The sequence below is a fragment of the Leguminivora glycinivorella genome, chromosome 24, assembly GCF_023078275.1.
Source record: "Leguminivora glycinivorella isolate SPB_JAAS2020 chromosome 24, LegGlyc_1.1, whole genome shotgun sequence".
Classification (NCBI taxonomy): Eukaryota; Metazoa; Arthropoda; class Insecta; order Lepidoptera; family Tortricidae; genus Leguminivora; species Leguminivora glycinivorella.
The window spans coordinates 11,877,530-11,898,125 of NC_062994.1; the positions used below are offsets into that span (position 1 = coordinate 11,877,530).

Sequence of the window (20,596 nt, forward strand, 5' to 3'; positions counted from 1 at the left end):
ACATAAGGTTAATGACCTAGAGCCAACCGATATTTCAACGCCATTCGAATTTCGAATATTTTCGAACCAATCAGCACTACTATACCGCGCCTAACTTCACAGATATCCGAAAGTTCGCATACTGATTATATAATAATTTATTGTACAAAGAAATTGCACACGCTTGCACAAAGAAATATGTTCAGCTCAAATGGTCATACTTTTACATTTACACAAGAAATCACAGTCTAAAATACACTTTAAGACGTAAATATAAAGTTAAGAAAGAGAATAGCAAGGGAAAGTGATTCAGCGAACCGGTTGAGAATTCAAACACAGACTAAAATGAGTAAAATCGCTTTAAGTTTAAGGTCGAACTTAAAATGGCTGTGAAAGAACCGGTAAGTTTAGTAGAACGTGTACCAAATGTCAAAGTAGTCGCGAGGATGCCGCGTCCGCGTTCGTCGTGTTCCAAATTCGAATTTTAAAAGTTTTATTCTCAGTTCCGTGGATTTTTTTTTTTTTTTATTTGTGAAATGGCGGGAATGCAGTTGTTTTTTTTAATTGCGGCTATGGCGTCGGTTCTAGATGGCCAGACCTTGGGAGGTGAGTGAAGGGGTTTTTTTTTTTTCAGGGTTATATTGCAACGTTTTCCTATTGAGAAATGTTGTTTTAATGTTGCCAATGTTTATATCTACGTTTTTAAATAATAGTGATTGTCTTGTTTTTCACACAATTATTCTTGTGCGTTGTGAGAAGATTTTCTCCACAGTTAAGATATATAAGTTTTTGTTATAAATGTAGGGGGCTTGTGATTATTCGTATATGATCTAAATAGTGACCTTGAAAATACTCGATTTTTAACATGAATATTTATTTCTATTTCTGTACGCTAGTAGTAGACGCTTAACACGAATTATGTATATGTAGGGAGTGGCAGCAGCGGAGGAAAATGATAAGAAGTCTGTACGACAGAATTAGAGTATATTTCGTGCAAATTACAATATTATTAGTCTTAACTAAGTGTCCTAAGCGGTTTAGGATGAAAGATTGCCCGCGGTCGATGTGGCGATTCACTTTTATTGATTACAATCGATTTCACAATCACTAAAATGCAACGGTGCACTGCACTACGTATGTCGATGGCGGTGACGCGGTGTGACGTAGCCGACGATGACGTAGCACGCGCGGTGCTTGACGTATGGCGTGGCGTCATACCTGACACCTTCCCCTAAGCTGAGCAACTATTTTCTGAGTCTACAGAAAATGTTGCGACGTTTCGCTCTTCAGTTTGAGTTTCTTGTGTTGTGGTAGTTTTTGTGGCGGCGGCGGCGACCTTATATCTGCGGTACAATATGAATGTAAGTGCGCTTGCACCGAATAATGTAAGTGTGTAGAACGGTATCGATGTATGATAAAAAGTTGCTGTTTGAATTCGGTCAATTTCCATAGGCTTCTCAATGGCCAATTGTTGTTCAATTTTCTCGAGGTTGCCCAAGTTAATAGAGTTCATTTTCAGTATACTGGTCCGATCTTTTCCAATGTCACTAGATGTTTTCTGAGGTACGTACATAATCTTTAGTGGTTGGCCTCTGACTTTATTGTTGGTATTAATTATGGTAAACTGCTGTGTTTTCATAGAGCAATGCTGGGGTATAGTAGCGACGTAGCTTCCTGTTAACATGACGTGTTGCTCTTGTTGACATTTTAATTGCACTTTTGTCGGTTTCGGGAAACTGACGGCATAGTGTTGATCATCTAGCTCCAGTAGAGCTTCCTTGGACAGCGAGATAGGCGTGGATTTACACGTTTCATCTACCTCCTGTGTAAGTATGAGTTTATGTATGCAATCTTGATCCGTGCGTATCTGGTGACTCAGTTTTTGCTCGCAGATGTACCAATCGCCTGACTTCGGGCATTCTGCCTCCATGTACACATGTTCTAGAGTATTGGTTGCAATTAACGGATAGGGGGGGATAAGGATTTCGTGGTATTTATTAGGTAAGGGACATAACTTATATAGATTAAACGTGCTTTCATAGATAATAGGTACTCTTAAGACGATTACTAATTTATTTCCTGAGAAATATGAGCCTATCCTAATGCAAGTATAATAGTCTCTTATATCTAAACTAAGAATTTGTTTGCTGTCATATATTCTGTGCAGACTTCCAATTATGTCTCTTATTGAGGTGATACTTAAAATAGAATGGTGCACGTTACTTATTTTACTATATGCTAAGATGTTTTCTATACGTATCATCTCTGCGTACAAATCGTTAGCGTTATCCGCTATGATGTTAAAAAGCTGATTAAGATGTGCGTAATGAATCAACTTGTCGTTATTCGCTAAAGTACTGTTACTCAGTGCTAACAATGCTTTACTTAGTTTTTGTTGATTTATGACTAATATCGATAAGGTTTGGTTTTGCTCGACAATCCATTTTTTAAGTAGACTTATATGTTGATTGAACTTATTCGACAAGGTCTCGTCATTACTCTGTAATATTTTTATTGCATTGTCGTATTTTATTGCGTCTGTATAGTCTAGGTTTCCACTGATACTTTTGATCAGTGAGCCTAACGGGTCGATAAGGCCTCTCTTTACTCTTTTACTTGAAAAAGTGTTGAGCTGTGCCGAGATCTTTTCTATTTTAGAATAAAGGTATTTGATTTGATATTTGAAAAAAATGAAAGTACTATTGTTTAAAGAATTAGTGGCTTCAGTCAGCTGTGTTAGGATTAAGTCAAGGTTTCTCTGTATGTCGTCAAGATTAATGTATTGTAAGAAGGTATGGTAGTGGGAAACTACTTTGGTCTGTCCTAGTTTGAAAGGTAAAAGTCCAGGTCCATCGTCAATTCTCTCCAGTTGGATCTCCTGAGCTAGGGCCAGGTTGATCCAGGTCCACAGTAGGAACCTGTAACAATCGAGATTGAGGTACCTTTTTTAAAAGTGATTTCGGTACAAGTTTGTGTTTTTTAGACGTATAAATATGAACAGGTAAGTTACTTTCTATTTTATCCGCTGTGAATCGAGGGGCTAGTTTCTGTCGCATAGCTAACGGATTTTTTATATAAACTTCCTGATTTGGGGAATATTCAACAACTGGCTCTCTGTTTTTGTTTAATCGTGACATAATGTTGGATCGCTCGTTTTGGCAGTGGTTGTGAACTAGGTTGTAAACAATTTTCATTTTGTTTCTATGATTATCTATATACTTCTGCAATAAGGTTTCCTCAGTTTCGATGTGTATCGGGTCTCTCGGGTCAAAGTGTCCGTTTAAGAGATCGTAAGGTCGACATTTGGTCAAACTATGAATTGAGCTGTTATATGCCAGCAATGCATAGGGTAATAAATCTTTAGAGTGTTCATTTTTATTTTGGATTTTTAATAATCTCAAGTGTTCTAGGATGGTACTATGGAATCTCTCTATCAGTCCGTTTTCATTAGGTGCGTGTGCTGCTATTTTATGATGGTTGATTTTATGTAATTTGAGAAATTCTCTTACAATTTGATTATTGAATTCCGTTCCTTGATCCGTAACAATTACATAAGGGAAATTGTGATGTGTACTATGATTTAGTAATGCCTTTACTATACTGGGTGCCGTAGCATCGGGTAAAAGATAAGCTTGTGCATATTTGGTGAATGAATCAATAAGTGTTAGGTATTTCTCTTGCTCAACAGTAAAGGTATCGGCATGCATTATTTCAAAAGGCTTTGTTGCAGGTGGGACTACCTGGAATTGCTGATTGATTGGGTTGCGGTCATATTTTGCGCAACCGCATACATCGCAATTGTTTATGTATTGAGAAATGCTGTCGCGCATTTTCGGCCAATAATATTTGTGAGATAATGAAAGGTATGTTTCGTTGATCCCACGATGGTTTGTTTTGCCTTCGTGGTAGTTTCGGAGAATTTTTTGTTGTTGCTCAAGACTGGTGACATTTTCTAATTCGGATTTTACCAGGAAAAGTTTCATTGATGAGTTTTTAAATTTGTTTTGAATAATGAGGACTATTTCGTACATTTTATCTGCTGGTTTGACTAGGATTGCCGTTCGTTGCTTCGGATCGATATGTTTCACTACTGCGTTTATAACTTCTTGTTCTAGGTTTTCTTCAAATATTTCAACGGTGGTTCTTATACGTGATTCAAAAGGTTTTGTGGTCGTATCTGAGATACGTGATTTTCGGTTTAATATGTTAAAAATAATTTGTCTAGGAAATATGTTTAAGGGATCTTCTGAAATTGGAATCTCTAAAATGGGATTTTCTAGACTTGTGTGGTCAGAATCCGTTTGTCTGTCATCTAGTTCGTGAATGTCGGGTGTTTCTGAGGGGTTTGCTATTACTGAACTTATTTCGTTGTGAATTTCGATACGGGACAATGCGTCCGCGTTCGTGTTACATTTCCCTTTTTATAAATTACAGTAAAGTCGTATTCAGAAAGTTTTAGACTCCATCGTGTAAGTCGTGAATTGGGTTCTTTAAGGTTAAATATCCATTGGAGGGGTCTGTGGTCCGTTACGATTTTAAATTTCCTTCCGAATAAATATGGGCGAAAATATTTAGTAGCCCATACTATTGCGAGTAGCTCTTTTTCTATTGTACTGTAATTTAGTTCAGCGTCATTTAACGTACGTGATGCGTACGAAATGGGTTTGTCGGATCCTATGGGTCCTTGAGATAAAATACCGGATATTGCTACATTTGACGCGTCAGTAGTAAGAAGAAATTCCTTGCTGAAATCAGGATATTGCAGTATTGGGTCATTTGTTAATAGGGTTTTGCATTTTTCAAAGCATTCTATATATTTTGAGTCAATGTTTATCTTTTTACCTTTTTTGAGACATTCGGTGAATGGTTTTGTGACTCGAGCAAAATCGGGAATGAATTTCCTGTAGTAGCCTAATAGGCCTAAAAATTGTTTAATTTGTCGACTTGTTCTTGGTAAAGGGTATTTTTCTATAGCTTTTACCTTGTCAGGATTGGGTTTTACGCCATCGGGAGTTATGATATGTCCAAGGTACGGCGTTTCTCGTTTTAAAAATTCGGATTTGTCCATCTGAATTTTAAAGTTGGATTCTCTAAGTCTTTGAAAGATTTTCTTTAAATTTATTGTGTGTTCCTGTAGTGATGTTGAAAATACTAAAATATCATCTAGATACACTACGCATATTGAATTTTGTAACCCTTGAAGTACGTTATCCATGACTCTCTGGAATGTGGACGGCGAGTTCCGCATTCCCATAGGCATCCTTAAAAACTCAAATTTCCCTTGTTCTACACTAAACCCACTTTTATGAATATCTGCAGGGTCCATTTCAACTTGGTAGAAGCCGCTTGCTAAGTCAAGTGTAGTAAAATATTGACACTTGCCTAATTTATCTAATATGTCCGAAATATTAGGTATGGGATATTTGTCAGGGATAGTTTTCTCGTTTAGTTTTCTAAAATCGACTACTAGTCTCCATTTTTGTTTTCCAGAAGCGTCCATTTTTTTTGGAACTATCCAAATAGGTGCACTCCAAGCGGAGGTCGAAGGCCTGATAATACCTTGTTGCAACATTTTTTGAACTTGTGACTGTATCTCTTGCCTATGAATATGAGGATACCTATAAGTTTTAGAGTGTACTGGAATTTCATCGGTTGTTTTTATGGTATGTTTAATTTTGTTAGTGAAAGTGAGAGGTTCGCCTTCTACATAAAATACGTCTGCATATTCGGCACAAATATTCTGTAAGTTAGTTGTTTCCTCTGTATTCAAGTGATCTGTACGTAGCTGTGATAAGACGTGCGAAATGCGATCATACGATGACTCAGATCGCTTCGATACGATTTCGCAATTGAATACTTCCGCGCGGACAGGTTCGGTCAGTGAAAAAATTACGTCTCTCGGTAACGTGTTATGTACTTCCATGATGCACGTGTTATCTTTCGCAGAAGTGATGCAACTCGTTATGGTGCAATTACAATGTATTTGTTGTTCAACTAAAATATGACCATCCGGAATATTTACGGGGGCCTGAATTAACATTGAAGAGTTTGCTGGAATGATAGTTTCGAATAGATTACTATTTCCAGATATGTACATTTCAATGGGATTAACCGCGTTAGGAGTTATGAATTCATGTGTGCTATAGCGAATGTCAGCCTTCCAATGCTCAAATAGATCATTTCCAAGTAAGCCGTCAAAATAGTCGTGAAATTTGTACACAAAGTACTTTATCGATTCGTCAGTGTTGAATTCCTGGAAAGCTGGAAGTGTTATGGAATGAGAATTTTTAGTAGTCGCGTGGATATTTGTTACAATGAAGGGATCATATGTTAACGGGTAGCATGAATAATATTTTTCTACTGCGTCAGGGCTCAAAAACGATTTATTTGCTCCTGTGTCTAGAAGTAGCTTAAGCGGTGGGTCATGTATTTGTATGTACGGTAGTTGTTTTCGGTTCTGCAAGTTAATTTCTATCTTTGTGTATTCTTCTTCGAAGTCTGCGAAAAATTTGAACTTTTGGGGGTTTCTACAGGCTCGATATTAACGTGATTTTCCAAAGGCAAAGGGTTGCTTGCTAAGAAGCTTATCTCGGAATTTGGCTGCTCGACATGATAGTATTCTTGTACGTCGTAATTGTTGTAACAGTCATACTCATAGTAACTCTGATAGTCGTTCGAGTAGTCAGTAGCTTGGTATATATTTTCGGGGTCATAGCTAAAGTCATTCAAATTAATGTCCATGTTGTTATTTTGGTTATTGTTATGTGGAATGGATCTAGCAACTGGATGGCTTATGCCACTCATAGGTCTTGGATAATCATTGCTTTGGGGTCGAGGTTGGATTCTAAATCCAGTGGACATATTTGATCTTGGGAGGGCTCTAAATATTTGCTGAGTGCGGGAGGGACCTTGTTGGGGATTATTAGTACGCTGGGTAGATGGTGTCTGTGGAGACCGTTGGTTCGAAAGTTGGTTAATATTCGTTGGATTTTGCCTAGCTGGGCCAGAAGGACTGGTTGTGGACTCGTTCTGTCTCGTTTGTGGGGTAATATATGACGATACAAAGCTACTAGGGAATCTAGGTTGCTGGAAATTAGTCTGTTTCCTGTCAGTCAAAAATTTATTATTACGATTCTGCAAATACAGGGTGTTACTCTCTTCGTGTACAAATTCTAATGCTTTTTCTATTGTATCTGGGCGCATGCACCGGATACGGTAACCAAGGGATCTCTAAGTCCTCTGATAAACGCTTGTAGGGTCAGTTTTTTGTACAAGTCACGTTTTGATTCAATAGTACTGTTCACGGATTCGTGCAATGTTACATAGGTCATTATGGTGCTAAAAAGATTTTGGCACTGTTCATAAAATTCCTGAGGTGTTTTTGACCCTTGTGTAAGGAGGGCAAGATCATTGTAAAGAGAAGTCTCATCTCGTTGGTCTGAAAAATTATTTACTAAAGCATTGCGAATTGCTAACCAATTTTCTGGTATGCCGTTTGTGTTTATTAATCTGGCGGCAGATCCAGTTACTTTATTTAAAATGCCATTTAGTAGTGCAAAATTTACTAAATCTTGTCCTTCGCGGACATATTCTGTTACTAATTGATCGCATAGCCTTATAAATCTAGTAAGAACGTGCGGGTTACCGTCAAATTCGGGTAATAAGCGAACGGCCTTGTAAACTACGTCTAAGCTTGTCATATTTCCTACTTCTTCCTGGTCAGATTCTAGGCTGTTATCTAAATTATCAAGGTCTCTGTTGGCGTCTAGAAGGATGTTTCTTAAGTTATTACCTAACCTAGGGGAACTTGATCTACGTGGATGAAAAATCTTGGCAGGGAGGAACACTGGGATAGTAAATTGCAACCAATCTCATATGTGTACTCACCAAGCCAATTTCATTGTAGGTTCCCGTGTGTGCGCTGACTCTATTCCGCTGTTTCTACTTCTTGATCGCCTCGTCTGTCTGCCAGGGTCCTTTTGTTGATCGATGCCGGAACGAGATCACGGTGATCTATTCGCGACTAGACCGAATCAACTCAACGACTGCGCCAATTATGTATATGTAGGGAGTGGCAGCAGCGGAGGAAAATGATAAGAAGTCTGTACGACAGAATTAGAGTATATTTCGTGCAAATTACAATATTATTAGTCTTAACTAAGTGTCCTAAGCGGTTTAGGATGAAAGATTGCCCGCGGTCGATGTGGCGATTCACTTTTATTGATTACAATCGATTTCACAATCACTAAAATGCAACGGTGCACTGCACTACGTATGTCGATGGCGGTGACGCGGTGTGACGTAGCCGACGATGACGTAGCACGCGCGGTGCTTGACGTATGGCGTGGCGTCATACCTGACACACGGCTTTTATTTCCAAAAATATTTTAAAAAACTTCTTTGGAGTTTTAAGAAAATCAAAATTCCTATAAAATAGACGTATCTTATTCTAGCCATTGAAGTATAATGTACTACGTACATAGAACAGACGGCGCAAACAAAATCTGGGTAGCAAGCGCGGCAGTGCGGGGCGGGGGGAGGGCGGCTAAATAGTCATACGATGTCAACTCCGCAGAGGCGTCACTTTTGTTTATATTCTGCCTATTTAATTAAATACGTACGGGAACGTGCAAGTTAAATTTAATATTAATTCGTAATAAAATTGTCTGTTTATTTTTTGTTTATACAAAAAAATAGACAATTTTAAATAACGATTCAAAAAACCCTCTCATTCAGAGGCTTATATCCCCTGGGGTATGTACAGTTGTACCATCAGTGTTTATGAACGGACAAGAGGGGGCAAAAATCTGTCAAGGTGGTCAAAGACACTAACCTTCTCTCCGGGAGTCAGGAACTGCAGGCAGGACTGGCCGGGGTCCACACTTCATCACGGAAGCACAACCGTTTTTGCACATGTCTTATAACAGTCTGTCAGGTGTCAACAACTAGTTAGAGGGCCGCGCGGGCGGGGCGAGGCACGGGGGAGGGGAGGGGAAACATATCTTTTAAATATATATGGTTAGGTAGGTAGAATTATAGGTAGAATTTTGAACAATCAGATATATCGAGGCGACCAGGGTGCTCAAACATCTGAGCTGGCCTCTATTGTCATGGCGTAAAGAGGGCATGTTCAGATATTTTTGAGCACTGTGGCCGCGGTCCTCCTGGTAAGGGCATTTATTTATGTGATGAACACAGATATTTGTTCTTGAGTCATGGATGTTTTCTATGCAATAAGTATTAAGTAGTAAATCATAATTATGTATCGTCTAAGTACCCAAAACACAAGCCTTCTTGATCGAGCTTACCGTGGGACTCAGTCAATCTGTGTACGGACGTAGGTAGGTACATAAATTAACTGGTTCAAGGGATCATGGAAACCTTTCGTAAAAAAACAGCCATATAGTTATGTACAAATATTATTTTTATTTACTTTTGTTTTGTTAACTTTTGCCGCTTTGAAAAATAATTGATTTTCTGATCAGTTTTAGCTTCGTGTTTCATCCGTTTTTCCCTGTCTTTAAGGCCCAGACGTGCAAAACCTATAATAAAAAAAGTAAATGTAAATTTAAAGTAATATTATAGTAAAAGTACTTAGAAAATAAACAATAAATCATATTTTACCTTTTTTCATCCATTAACTTAAGTAAGTTCTTTATATGACTACGCGCCATGCTGCGGAATTTCATTAGAACAGACCAAAAATATATGACTCAGGTCAGGCTTTATATTATATTCCGCACATCGCCTTTTACTATCCAAGTATCCACACAATGCACACAACGTCACATCTCTCAATTTTTAGTCTTTGACAAGAGACGCAAAATGGCGTCCACTAAACAATTTGCTCAAATTAAAATTTAAAATGATTATACAGTTACTTACCTATGGAAAGTTACTCCTTTGCACTTCGACGTATTGCTTGAATTGTTAGTGCAATATCGCATCACACACGAGGGCATATTTAAATTATTTAACCAGTTTTTATCCTGTTTCGTTTTAAAACATATTACGACCGCCGCGCTTCAGTACTCGTAAGCGACTGAATGACGTGCGGCCGGCCGGCCGCAGTTGAACGGAACACGGTAGCGATGGGCGATGTCTTCTCTATACGTAGTAGTAATAGCTCAATGATTCTAGCTACCAAAAAACATCTTTATTTACATGAACATATTTACATAAGAAACTAAAACTAAACTTAAAGCTATCTAATGTCTAAAATAGGCCCTTGACCCTTGACGCATTGTACCAAGGATACTGGCGACATTCGCGAAATTTTGCATTCTAGCTATTCCATCTGACAATAAATTTCCATTTACAATCTAACTCCAGAAGTTCCAGAACTCTTTTTCGTTTTAAGTAAGTACCTATCCTGCTCCATACATATCTTTATGCAAAAAAATATATCTGTCTGTCTGTCTGTCTGAGTTTTTTTTGTCTGAAAGCTGAGTTAGTCGGAAGTGTTCTTCGCCATGTTTCATGAAAATCGGTCTACTATGTCGCAGTCGGGTGTTTTTTCAAAATTTAAATTTTGTGGTTAGGTTATACATAAAGTGGTGGAATTAAGGTACAGCGGGGCACATCCCGACTGGGGGACAAATGTAACTGATCCATTTTTTTCATGTTTTACAATGTTTGCATTATTAAATGTCCACCGGTTATGTATGGTAGGCGTGTTCAGTGGATACATGTAGAACTCAACATCATAGTGTAATAATGGAAAAAATGGATTAGTTAGAATTGTCCCCAGTCGAGATTTGTCCCGCTGTACCTTATTGTAAAGTAGGAACAATAGGAACATTATACCCTGTTAGGGCATGGCAAGTCTTAAAACTGCTGGTGCCTAAAAATAATAAACTAAACTAAAACTTGTCACAATATAGTCCGATCGATTGAAAAATTAATAATAATTAATTAGGTTTTATTAGAAATACGAAATTAGGATAATTCATGATCATAATCCATACTAATATTATAAGTGGGAAAGTGTGTGTGTGTCTGTTTGTTTGTCCGTCTTTCACGGCAAAACGGAGCGACGAATTGACGTGATTTTTTAAGTGGAGATAGTTGAAGGGATGGAGAGTGACATAGGCTACTTTTTGTCTATTTATAACCCCCACATTCCTAATATGGGGGAGGGTGGAAGTTTGTATGGTGCATTCCGCAATTTTCAAATTCAACGCGAGCGGAGCCGGGGGCAAAAGCTAGATTTAAATATATTTGCCAGGAATATGATTCACAATTTTATAGTTCAGCCAAGAGTATCTGCGCGATAAACGATGAATTCTGAGAATTCATCGCTTAGGCACTGGTCCCACCGCGAGCTAGTAAGCTATGAACTATCGGCTATAAAAACGAACAAAAGATAAGCACCCCTGTGCAAATAAAAGAGACACGGCGATGTTTATAGTTACTAGCCCAGCGGTGAGCTATCAAAATCGCCGTGTCTCTTTTATTTGCACAGGGGTGCTTATCTTTTGTTCGTTTTTATAGCTGATAGCTCATAGCTTAATAGCTCGCGGTGGGACCAGTGCCTTAGTCACGTGTTAGTTTGTCAAACGAATCACTTAGCTAATGAAATAAATTGGTAACATTTGACAATTAGTATATTGCAGTAATATCATAAATTACTATAGTATAATGACGTCACATAATTGTTAAATTTAATTAAATAGACATATTGTTCATTAACACTTAATAACTCTAAGAACTCTACCCCATTTATTCATTTCGATGTCATCTCATCTATCAGCAGTTATTTTGTTACCAAGTTTTTTTTGATGAATTAAGATTTTGTTAGTAAGTTTTAAGGTTCTCTAGTATTTATATTTTCTTAATTATAATAATTATCCTGTATATATCTTACGAAAGTACTAAATGTTGGTAACAAAATAGGATCAATTAAAATTTGCTGGCGTGGCTATGTACAAACTTTTTGAGATCTGCTGCTATAGACATTAGACACCCCAAAATCATCTCACTAAAATCCTTAAAGTTTCTAGATTGAATATTTTTGTTTAAGCGCTTTCCATTACGCTGTATACTTACTTGTTTGCCACCGACGTGGTATAAAAAAATGTAGGTACCTAATTAAGCCATCTACGTATTTTATAATTTTCAACTTTTGATCCATATTCGAGTGGTTTTAAATACGACTGCTCTATATTTAGAAATAAGGCGCCAAACGTAGTATTTCAGATAAATTGTGACATTTATACTATACTATGTTGGTCATTCGACAGGGGCGGCTCACTCCGCGATTCTATCGCCGCGCTACAAGTACATCCTGGCGGCCGCGAATTCGCGGCCTACTCAGGGGTGGCGCGCGGTCTCAAGGAATGCACATTCGCACTTTCTATTGTTATTTTACGTCGCGAGGTTTTTTTAAGCGATGTCCGCGTGTGGAATGGCTAATAATACTTAGTTAAATAGACATATTGAATAACATAAATACCATAGGACATTCTTACACAGATCTACTACTGATTAAGTCCCACGGAAAAGTTCAATAAGGCTTGTGATGTTGGAACTTGAACAAAAATATATAAATACAGTATATATACCTAGAAAGTACCCAAGACTTGAATATAATAGTATAGCATTTTATGTGAGTATTAATTCGTTTGAATCCATTGGTAACCCTATCACCGGACGCCGCGCACGTGTGGCTCGTTTCTTTGTAAGAATTCTGTAGGTATTTAAAAAGGCGGCATTTCGTGAACATCAAAGCAGTGGGCCTTCTGTACTTGTACTATTATATATTCTGTGCATTCGAGCCAATTCCGGTTTTATGACAGATTTAACCTTGCAGCTTGATATTTAGCGAACCGAGGGCGTGACACACCGCCACACGCGCCTTTTTCCATATAAAAATAACTAGAGAGTATATAGTTTAGTGTATAGTATAGTCATTCATACATAGGTGAAAAACGCATAAATATCCGTTTAGTAGTTTTTGAATCTATCGCAAAATTCGCGAACACAGTTTTATAACATGCAGAGAAATCAGTCAAATGAGAAATGAGACTGAGAGAGAAAAAATAAATACACAAATTAATATAACAAACCTTCACCAAAAACTCAACTACTGAACTGGCTAGGGCTAGCTAGGGTCCTAGGCCCTAGGGTATCGCGGTGGCCACGGCTGCAAGGCTGCCACTGCCACCCGCTATTAAATAGTGATTAAGCGCGTGTTATTGTACCTATGCCTATTTTTTAACTGTTTAAATAATATAAAGAGAAATAAATAAATTTTGTAGCAAAAAATGTCACTCAAAAGTATTTCCCGAAAGTACCGAAAGTACCGGGATTTGTCAAGTTGATTTCCCGGTTCTTTGCTTGGCCAAAAATCCCGGGAATTCCCGGTACTTTCGGTACCAGTATTTCCCGGGAGCAAACCCTAATAGTCACGTATAGTCAAAGAGGATTCAGTATGATGAGAGTTACTGTTAAAGTAAAATGTATATCACAGTACATAGACTGCCATCTCTCGACACTTGCAAGCTCAAAACTTTTGAACCTCGGGGATCGATTCTTGAATTTCGAATTCGCCGTTCGAAAGTCTATGGAAAACGACGCAATCATACGTAATGCTATTTTTGAAAAAGGACGGCTAGTAATTTTAAAACTAGTGGTGGTGGTGGTATGTTTTAAGTTATTAATGTTTTATCTCGTATAAGTGAATTGTAAAATTCTTAATGAGATTAAATGATCTTAAACCTTAAACCACTCGTTTTCGATTCTGTTAGTAGAATTTAAATCGCTAGTAGTGGAGATATTATTGAACGAATTTCACGAAATCGAATGGCCGAGATTCAAAAATCCAGTTTTGACAATTTGGCCCATATTCTGAACTTGTTTATTTCTCGGGTTTTTCCCTGTTTTACGCCTCTTTAATTATCGTTTATCGTTTACTAGCCCGCGACTTCACTCGCATTAAATTCTAAAATTGCGGAATACTCCATACAAACTTTCACCCCCATTTTAGGAAAGTGGAGGGTATCCATCCATCCATACTCCATACTAATATTATAAATGCGAAAGTAACTCTGTCTGTCTGTCTGTTACGCTTTCCCGCTTAAACCACGCAACCGATTTTGATGAAATTTGGAACAGACAATCTTTAGACCCTGAGACAGAACATAGGCTACTTTTTATTTCGAAAAAAAAAGGGATGAAGGGGTTGAAAAAGAGGTTGAAAGTTTGTATGGGATTTCTTAATTTTAAAAGATAAAACCATGAAACTTTATATTTTAGCACTTGATAAGAAATCATTAAACATATATTTATAGTCACATACAGGTCGAACGCGATTAATTAACATTATTTTTACCTTTAAAATAAACATGGTGGGAAATAAACATTAACTAAAAGCGGGTAGATTATATTTATTTGTCTACCCCGAACATTTATATAAATTAATATCGGGTAGTTTTGTGTTGTTTACATCTCCGGTGACATTTTGCTGGGACGTCAGTCTTCCGCGACCACGGCCAGTGCAACCTGGCCGAAACGTTGGGAAAAAAGGTAAAAATAATGTTAATTAATCGCGTTCGACCTGTATGTGACTTTAAATATGTGTACAAAGCGCGAGAACTTAAAGTGTTATATCATTAAACATCTTGATATGGGATAGGGATAGGGATAGCGATAGGGAAAGCGATAGCGATAGCGATACGGATACGGATACGGATAATATGGGTATCGTTAGCGGGATACGGATAATCGGTCGGCGGTCTCTTACAATCAATGTGCTCTAAGACGATCGTTGTTTGCTTGCTTGAAGATTACGTTTGCGATAAGTATAAGCAAAATGTAAAAAATTGTAAGGGATAATAGAAAAAAGTACTTTTTACCCACCGATCATAGTGTCGAAATACGGGCTATGTGGGATGTTTATAAAGGTTTCCCCAGCGTATATAGAATTACCTACGCTGTGGTCGATGTGTAATATTTCTACAATCATTGCAAGCAAAAGTATTATGTGCAATCGAAATAATCGCAGATAAATATACCTACAGAGAAACCTACGGATCCAAATGAAAATCTTAATGAATACTTTTATTACGCGGGCGAAGCCGCGGGTAAAAGCTAGTAATATTATAAATGGTAAAGTGTGTGTGTCTGTTTGTTTGTCTGTCTTTCACGGCAAAACGGAGAGACGAATTGACGTGATTTTTAAATGGAGATGAAGGGATGGAGAGTGACATAGACTACTTTTTGTATCTTTCTAACCCTCCACTTTCCTAAAATGGGGGTGAAAGGTTATATAAGTATGGAAGAGTAGTGTTATTAGGTCCGTACAGACACAGCTCGAGATATGTACAAACACACAAGTCCGTACAAACACACAGGTCTTTCCAAGCACACCTCGATTAAAGTTGAATTTCGCACTCGATTCGACCTCTTATGATATACCTCGTCATTAATGTTGTGTTTGGCGCATGATTTCGGCCTTTCGTTGCGATACTGTTGTGGCCGTTAGAGCCACCAGTATACGGCCCCCGTTTACGCTATAGGCCCCCGTTTACGCTAACGGCCCCCGTTTTGACTGGTGTGCCAGTATCGCAACGAAAGGCCGTAATCATGCGCCAAACACAACATTAATGACGAGGTATATCATAAAAGAGGTCGAATCGAGTGCGAAATTCAACCTTAATCGAGGTGTGCTTGGAAAGACCTCTGTGTTTGTATGGACTTGTGTGTTTGTACATACCTCGAGCTGTGTCTGTACGGACCTAATAACACTACTTGGAAGTATGGATTTTTTAAATACAGCAACTATTTTTACAGATTATTCCTAATACCTACAATTAAATTATCCGTACATCTACTATTGTACATACACACATACATACAATCACGCCTGTATCCCATGAAGGGGTAGGCAGAGCACATGAAACTACTCAAGTTTCAGTGCCACTCTTGGCAAATAAGGGGTCTATTTTTTATTTATTTATTAGGAGAACAAACAGAGTTAAATGTACTGTATACTTTTGTATAAAAATTAAATTATATGGTAAACATGCATTTACCTCCACATCAGTTCTCACAGAGACATACATTGATACATTGAGTTTACGTCTAAAATTATACGCATTAACTATTATGTTATATTCGATCGGTCGGGTCGATAGAAAACGAAAGTGTGACATTGCAGTGACAGGTTGCCAGCCTCTCGCCTACGCCACACTTTAACCCATATCCCACAGTCGCCTTCTACGACACCCACGGGAAGAAAGGGGGTGGTGAAATTCTTAACCCGTCACCACACGGGCTACTATTGTAGTTAGTATGATAAAGGCAGGCCCAGATCTAGATGGGAGCGAGCTGGGGCCCTTGCCCCGGCGCCAAGTCCGAGAAGGCCCTAAATTTGAACTCATCAACCTTCAAATCTATGGTGAACAGGAATCTTCTGGCGAGCTCACTCCATCGTAGGCCACATCTTTGCCTTTAGCAAAGACATAACACCATATAGACGGATAAAGTCTAAGAAAAAAATGTACCTCAAAGCCATAGAGAAAAAGGTACCGTGGCCTAGATGGCGTTACACCTTTGGGGAACACTCGGAGAGATGGCGCCAATATTCATATTTAACATTTTAACACATATTCAAGCTCTCAAAAGTTTTAAGCCTGTGTCGAGAGATAGCAGTCCATGCACTGTGATTACACATTTTACTTTGACAGTAAATCTCTACAATACTCCATCCTCTTTGCCTTTAGCAAGTCTGTGGCCAAGAATTAGCCCATTTATAAAAAACAAACTTCGTCTGGTTTCAGGCCACACTATCCATACTCCATATTCTTTATACTTAATATTATAAATGAGAAAGTGTGTGTGTCTATTTGTTTGTCCGTCTTTCACGGCAAAACGGATCGACGGATTGACGTGATTTTTTAAGTGGAGATAGTTGAAGGGATGGAGAGTGACATAGGCTACTTTTTGTCTCTTTCTAACGCGAGCGAAGCCGCGGGCAAAAGCTAGTACCTAAATACATTACTTTCCCATCAAGTACCGAAAGATGAGTTGCCGTGAACAAAGCAGTTACACGCTCGAGATGTTTGTCACGCTACGGGATCCATGTCACCGAATTGTGGAACAGGGTCACATAGACTACTTAATGTTTTAAGCCATATACACCGTGTTTTTTTTTTTGTTTTCCGTTAAATTCGACACGCAGTTAGCTTCATCATCAGGAACCACCCTGTATATCGCTTTTCGTTAAATTGGAGATTTTTTTTTCCTTTCCCTACATAATAAATGAATTAATTAGTGTGAAAGGATCTTAATCTTAACATTAAAGTCAGTGTCAAGTGTCTGACGGCACATGTAAAAACAAATAACATTAGGAGTTGGTAAAGGTTGTCGCACACGTGTTCAGTAATTATCTTTGTTTTTTTAAAAACTCGATAACCGTAAGAGTTAAGACGCTAGTTTCTTAGAGAAATTAATTGTATTGCACCTAAAGAACCTTCCTTTAAAGATAACGGAATTCAATAAAAACAGGGTGTATAATAACGGTTCAAATCTTCAAGAAAAGAGCGTACACCCATCTTAAAGGCCGGAAACGCACCTCCAACAACTCTGGTGTTTCGGGTGTTAATGGGCGGCGGTGATCTCTTACCATCAGGCGACCTGTCTGCTCGTTTGCCTCCTATCCCATAAAAAAACAGCCTCCTTTAAGACATCATGATTTTTTTCTTAATACTACGTCGGTGGCAAACAAGCGTACGGCCCGCCTGATGGAAAGCGGTCACCGTAACCTATGGACGCCTGCAACTCAAAGAGTGTCACATGCGCGTTGCCACCCCATTAGAAACTTGTACATTCCCTTTTGCTGTGTTAAATACACAGCAAAAAGGAGTGTACAAGGTCCAAGGACTAATTTACGCCGACAATTTCATAGACATCATCATCATCAACATCACCATCCTCTCCCGACCGGTTTCGACCTCAGCGACTGGGTTTGGTATGGCTATTGAGAGCGACGGTCTCGAGATCTCAGGTGGCTGACGTAGCCTATTTTTAACCCCCGACGCAAAAACGACGGGGTGTTATAAGTTTGACGTGTCTGTCTGTCTGTTTGTCTGTCTGTGTGTGTGTCTGTCTGTGGCATCGTAGCTCCCGAACGGATGAACCGATTTCGATTTAGTTTTTTTTATTTGAAAGCTGTGTTAGTCGGGGGTGTTCTTAGCCATGTTTCATGAAAATCGGTCCAATAGATCGCGGTCGGGGGTTTTTTCAAAATTTTAATTTTTTGCAGCGACTATACTCGACCACGCTCACTGCATGGCAGCACCCCTCCGATATAAATAATAAATAAAATAAATCAATTTTAATTTAGGAAAAAAACCCATATAAATGACAAAAAACAAACATCAAAGTAAAATAAGACAAGACAGTGTATAAAAGTGTAAAAATACAAAAACTATTAAATTAAAATACAATATAAAATAATTAAAGCCATTACATCTTTACAATTAGGTACACCTTAACGTTTACTAATTTACTTCCGGTTCGCATCTCGATGCAAAGGCAGCCAAAACCTACTAATTTGACTGTTTAAGTCCTCACTACAAGTGGCAAGGACACAGTTTTCAGAGTTGCGCCGCCTATTCCAAAAGGATGCCACCCTAGACCGAATTACAGCAAAGAAATCAGGAACGCGAGCCTCCGCAAACATACTCGATGCGGTGTGATATGTTTATAGTTTATGACCGCAGGGGGTCGGGCCTTTATCTCGTCTCAGAGACATCGCCACGAGTTTGACAGTGAAATATTCGGCGTAAATTAGCTTCCACCACACCAACTAGTAAAGGACCTTTTGATTCTTTCAAAAATAATGAAAACGTTGCATTTATAAACAAATTTCGAAGTAATTTCGTTCGCTCTCGTTTAAGTTATGATTTTTGAATCGTAAATGTTAAAAAAATCACTCGGTAGCAAAATTTGTTTAACCTACGTGCCTTGAAATACGAGCATTTTCAGAAAATGGAACCCAAAATTAGTGAAAGTTGTTAACAAAAATTAACTCGATGTCAGTTTTCTGACGAAAACCTACCCGTAAGAATAGATTTTAACAGGCACCGGAGTCTCAATTTACATTGAGAATTCGCCGGTAACAATGTGCTAACCCATACTAAATTGGTTTTGCCCCGGCAAGGCCAGAGGTCGCAGGTTAGAGTCCTGCCGGAGGTGTAAATTTTTAAATTTTTCCTTTAATTTAAAAATATGTAATATCGCTCGCAGACGTTTCTGCATGATAAAAAACAAATTTAGTATGGTAAAGCACATTGTTACTGGCGAATTCTCAATGGAAATGGAGACGTGCCTGTTAAAATCTGTTCTTACGGGTAGATGTTTGCTATAACGCCACCCTAAGGTGGTTAACAATTGAGGGAAGGCATGGATAAATTCACACACATCCAGCAGGCCTCCGTGGCGCAGTTGGAAGCACGTTGGCCCCGGCAAGGCCAGAGGTCGCAGGTTCGAGTCCTGCCGGAGGTGTGAATTTTTCCATTTTTCCTTTAATTTAAAAATATGTAATATCACTCGCAGACGTTTCTGCATGATAAAAAACAAATAGCTACCTATTTTTTCTTACAGGATATATTTAATGACTATTAACCAATAATGTTCTGATTCCAGGCCCCATGCACGGCAAAGCGGTGGTGTGCTACGTGGCCAGCTGGGCCACTTACCGGCCGGACGCCGGGAAGTACGACATTGGGGACCTGGAGCCGTCCCTTTGCACTCATATTGTGTACTCCTTCGCTGGGTTGGATGAGAGTACTAATACTATTAAGGTTATGGGTAAGTAACTGACTATTTTTAACCCCCGACGCAAAAACGGGGTGTTATAAGTTTGACGTGTCTGTCTTATTGTCTGTCTATCTGTTTGTCTGTCTGTATGTCTGTCTGTCTGTGCTCACAAAACTCACAACGCTCGATATTATTTCTGGCCTACAAACTACCTCTAGTATGAAAAGCTACTTCCTTGTAAAATAAATTTTATTTATCTGTGTGTCTACTTCCTACCTCATTACCCTTAAAGCTCGGCCACACATGCGCGTTTTGATAGCGTAGGCGGAGCGGTAGCGGAGCGTCAGCGGAGCGCAACGAAAGCGGTGCGCCGGACGAACGCTGGCGTTGCGCCCAACGGACGATGGCGGGAACTAACAAGCGCGGATTGCGAGCGGAATGCGCGCGGATTGCGAGCGGAACGCCAGCGTTCCGCCGGCGCACCGCTATCATTGCGCTCCGCTGACGCTACGCTATCAAAACGCTTTATGTGTGGCGGAGGCTTTAGTGCATTTTCACTTTATCCGAACCGATATCTTGTACATTTAAGCCGCCATCTTTGATTTTTGCAATTGAAACCCTTCCAACACTTAAAAAGTTTTTTTTTTATTTCTAAAACTACATATTTATCACTTCATTCATTTCAGACCCCTGGCAAGATATAGAGAAGAATAATGGCCAAGTTGGCTACAAAGGCTTCGTGGGCCTAAAACAACGCTACCCCCACCTCAAGGTATGTCATTAGTATTTTATTAATGAGTAATGGGCCAAAGATTCTTGCTTGGGTAACCCCGTCATTCACCACGACTTGTGA

The 20,596-nt window shown here is 38.8% G+C and overlaps 1 protein-coding gene across 1 annotated transcript in view; it reads left to right on the plus strand.

The window, feature by feature from the left end:
• Nucleotides 1-395: 395 nt before the first annotated feature.
• Nucleotides 396-20,596, plus strand: part of LOC125238725 (probable chitinase 2) — a 28,717-nt gene continuing 8,516 nt past the window's right edge. The window contains exons 1-3 of the mRNA XM_048146145.1: nt 396-585; nt 19,630-19,794; nt 20,430-20,515. Coding sequence (XP_048002102.1) covers nt 516-585; nt 19,630-19,794; nt 20,430-20,515 — 321 coding nt within the window. The 5' untranslated portion in view covers nt 396-515. The remainder of the gene's footprint in view (nt 586-19,629; nt 19,795-20,429; nt 20,516-20,596) is intronic.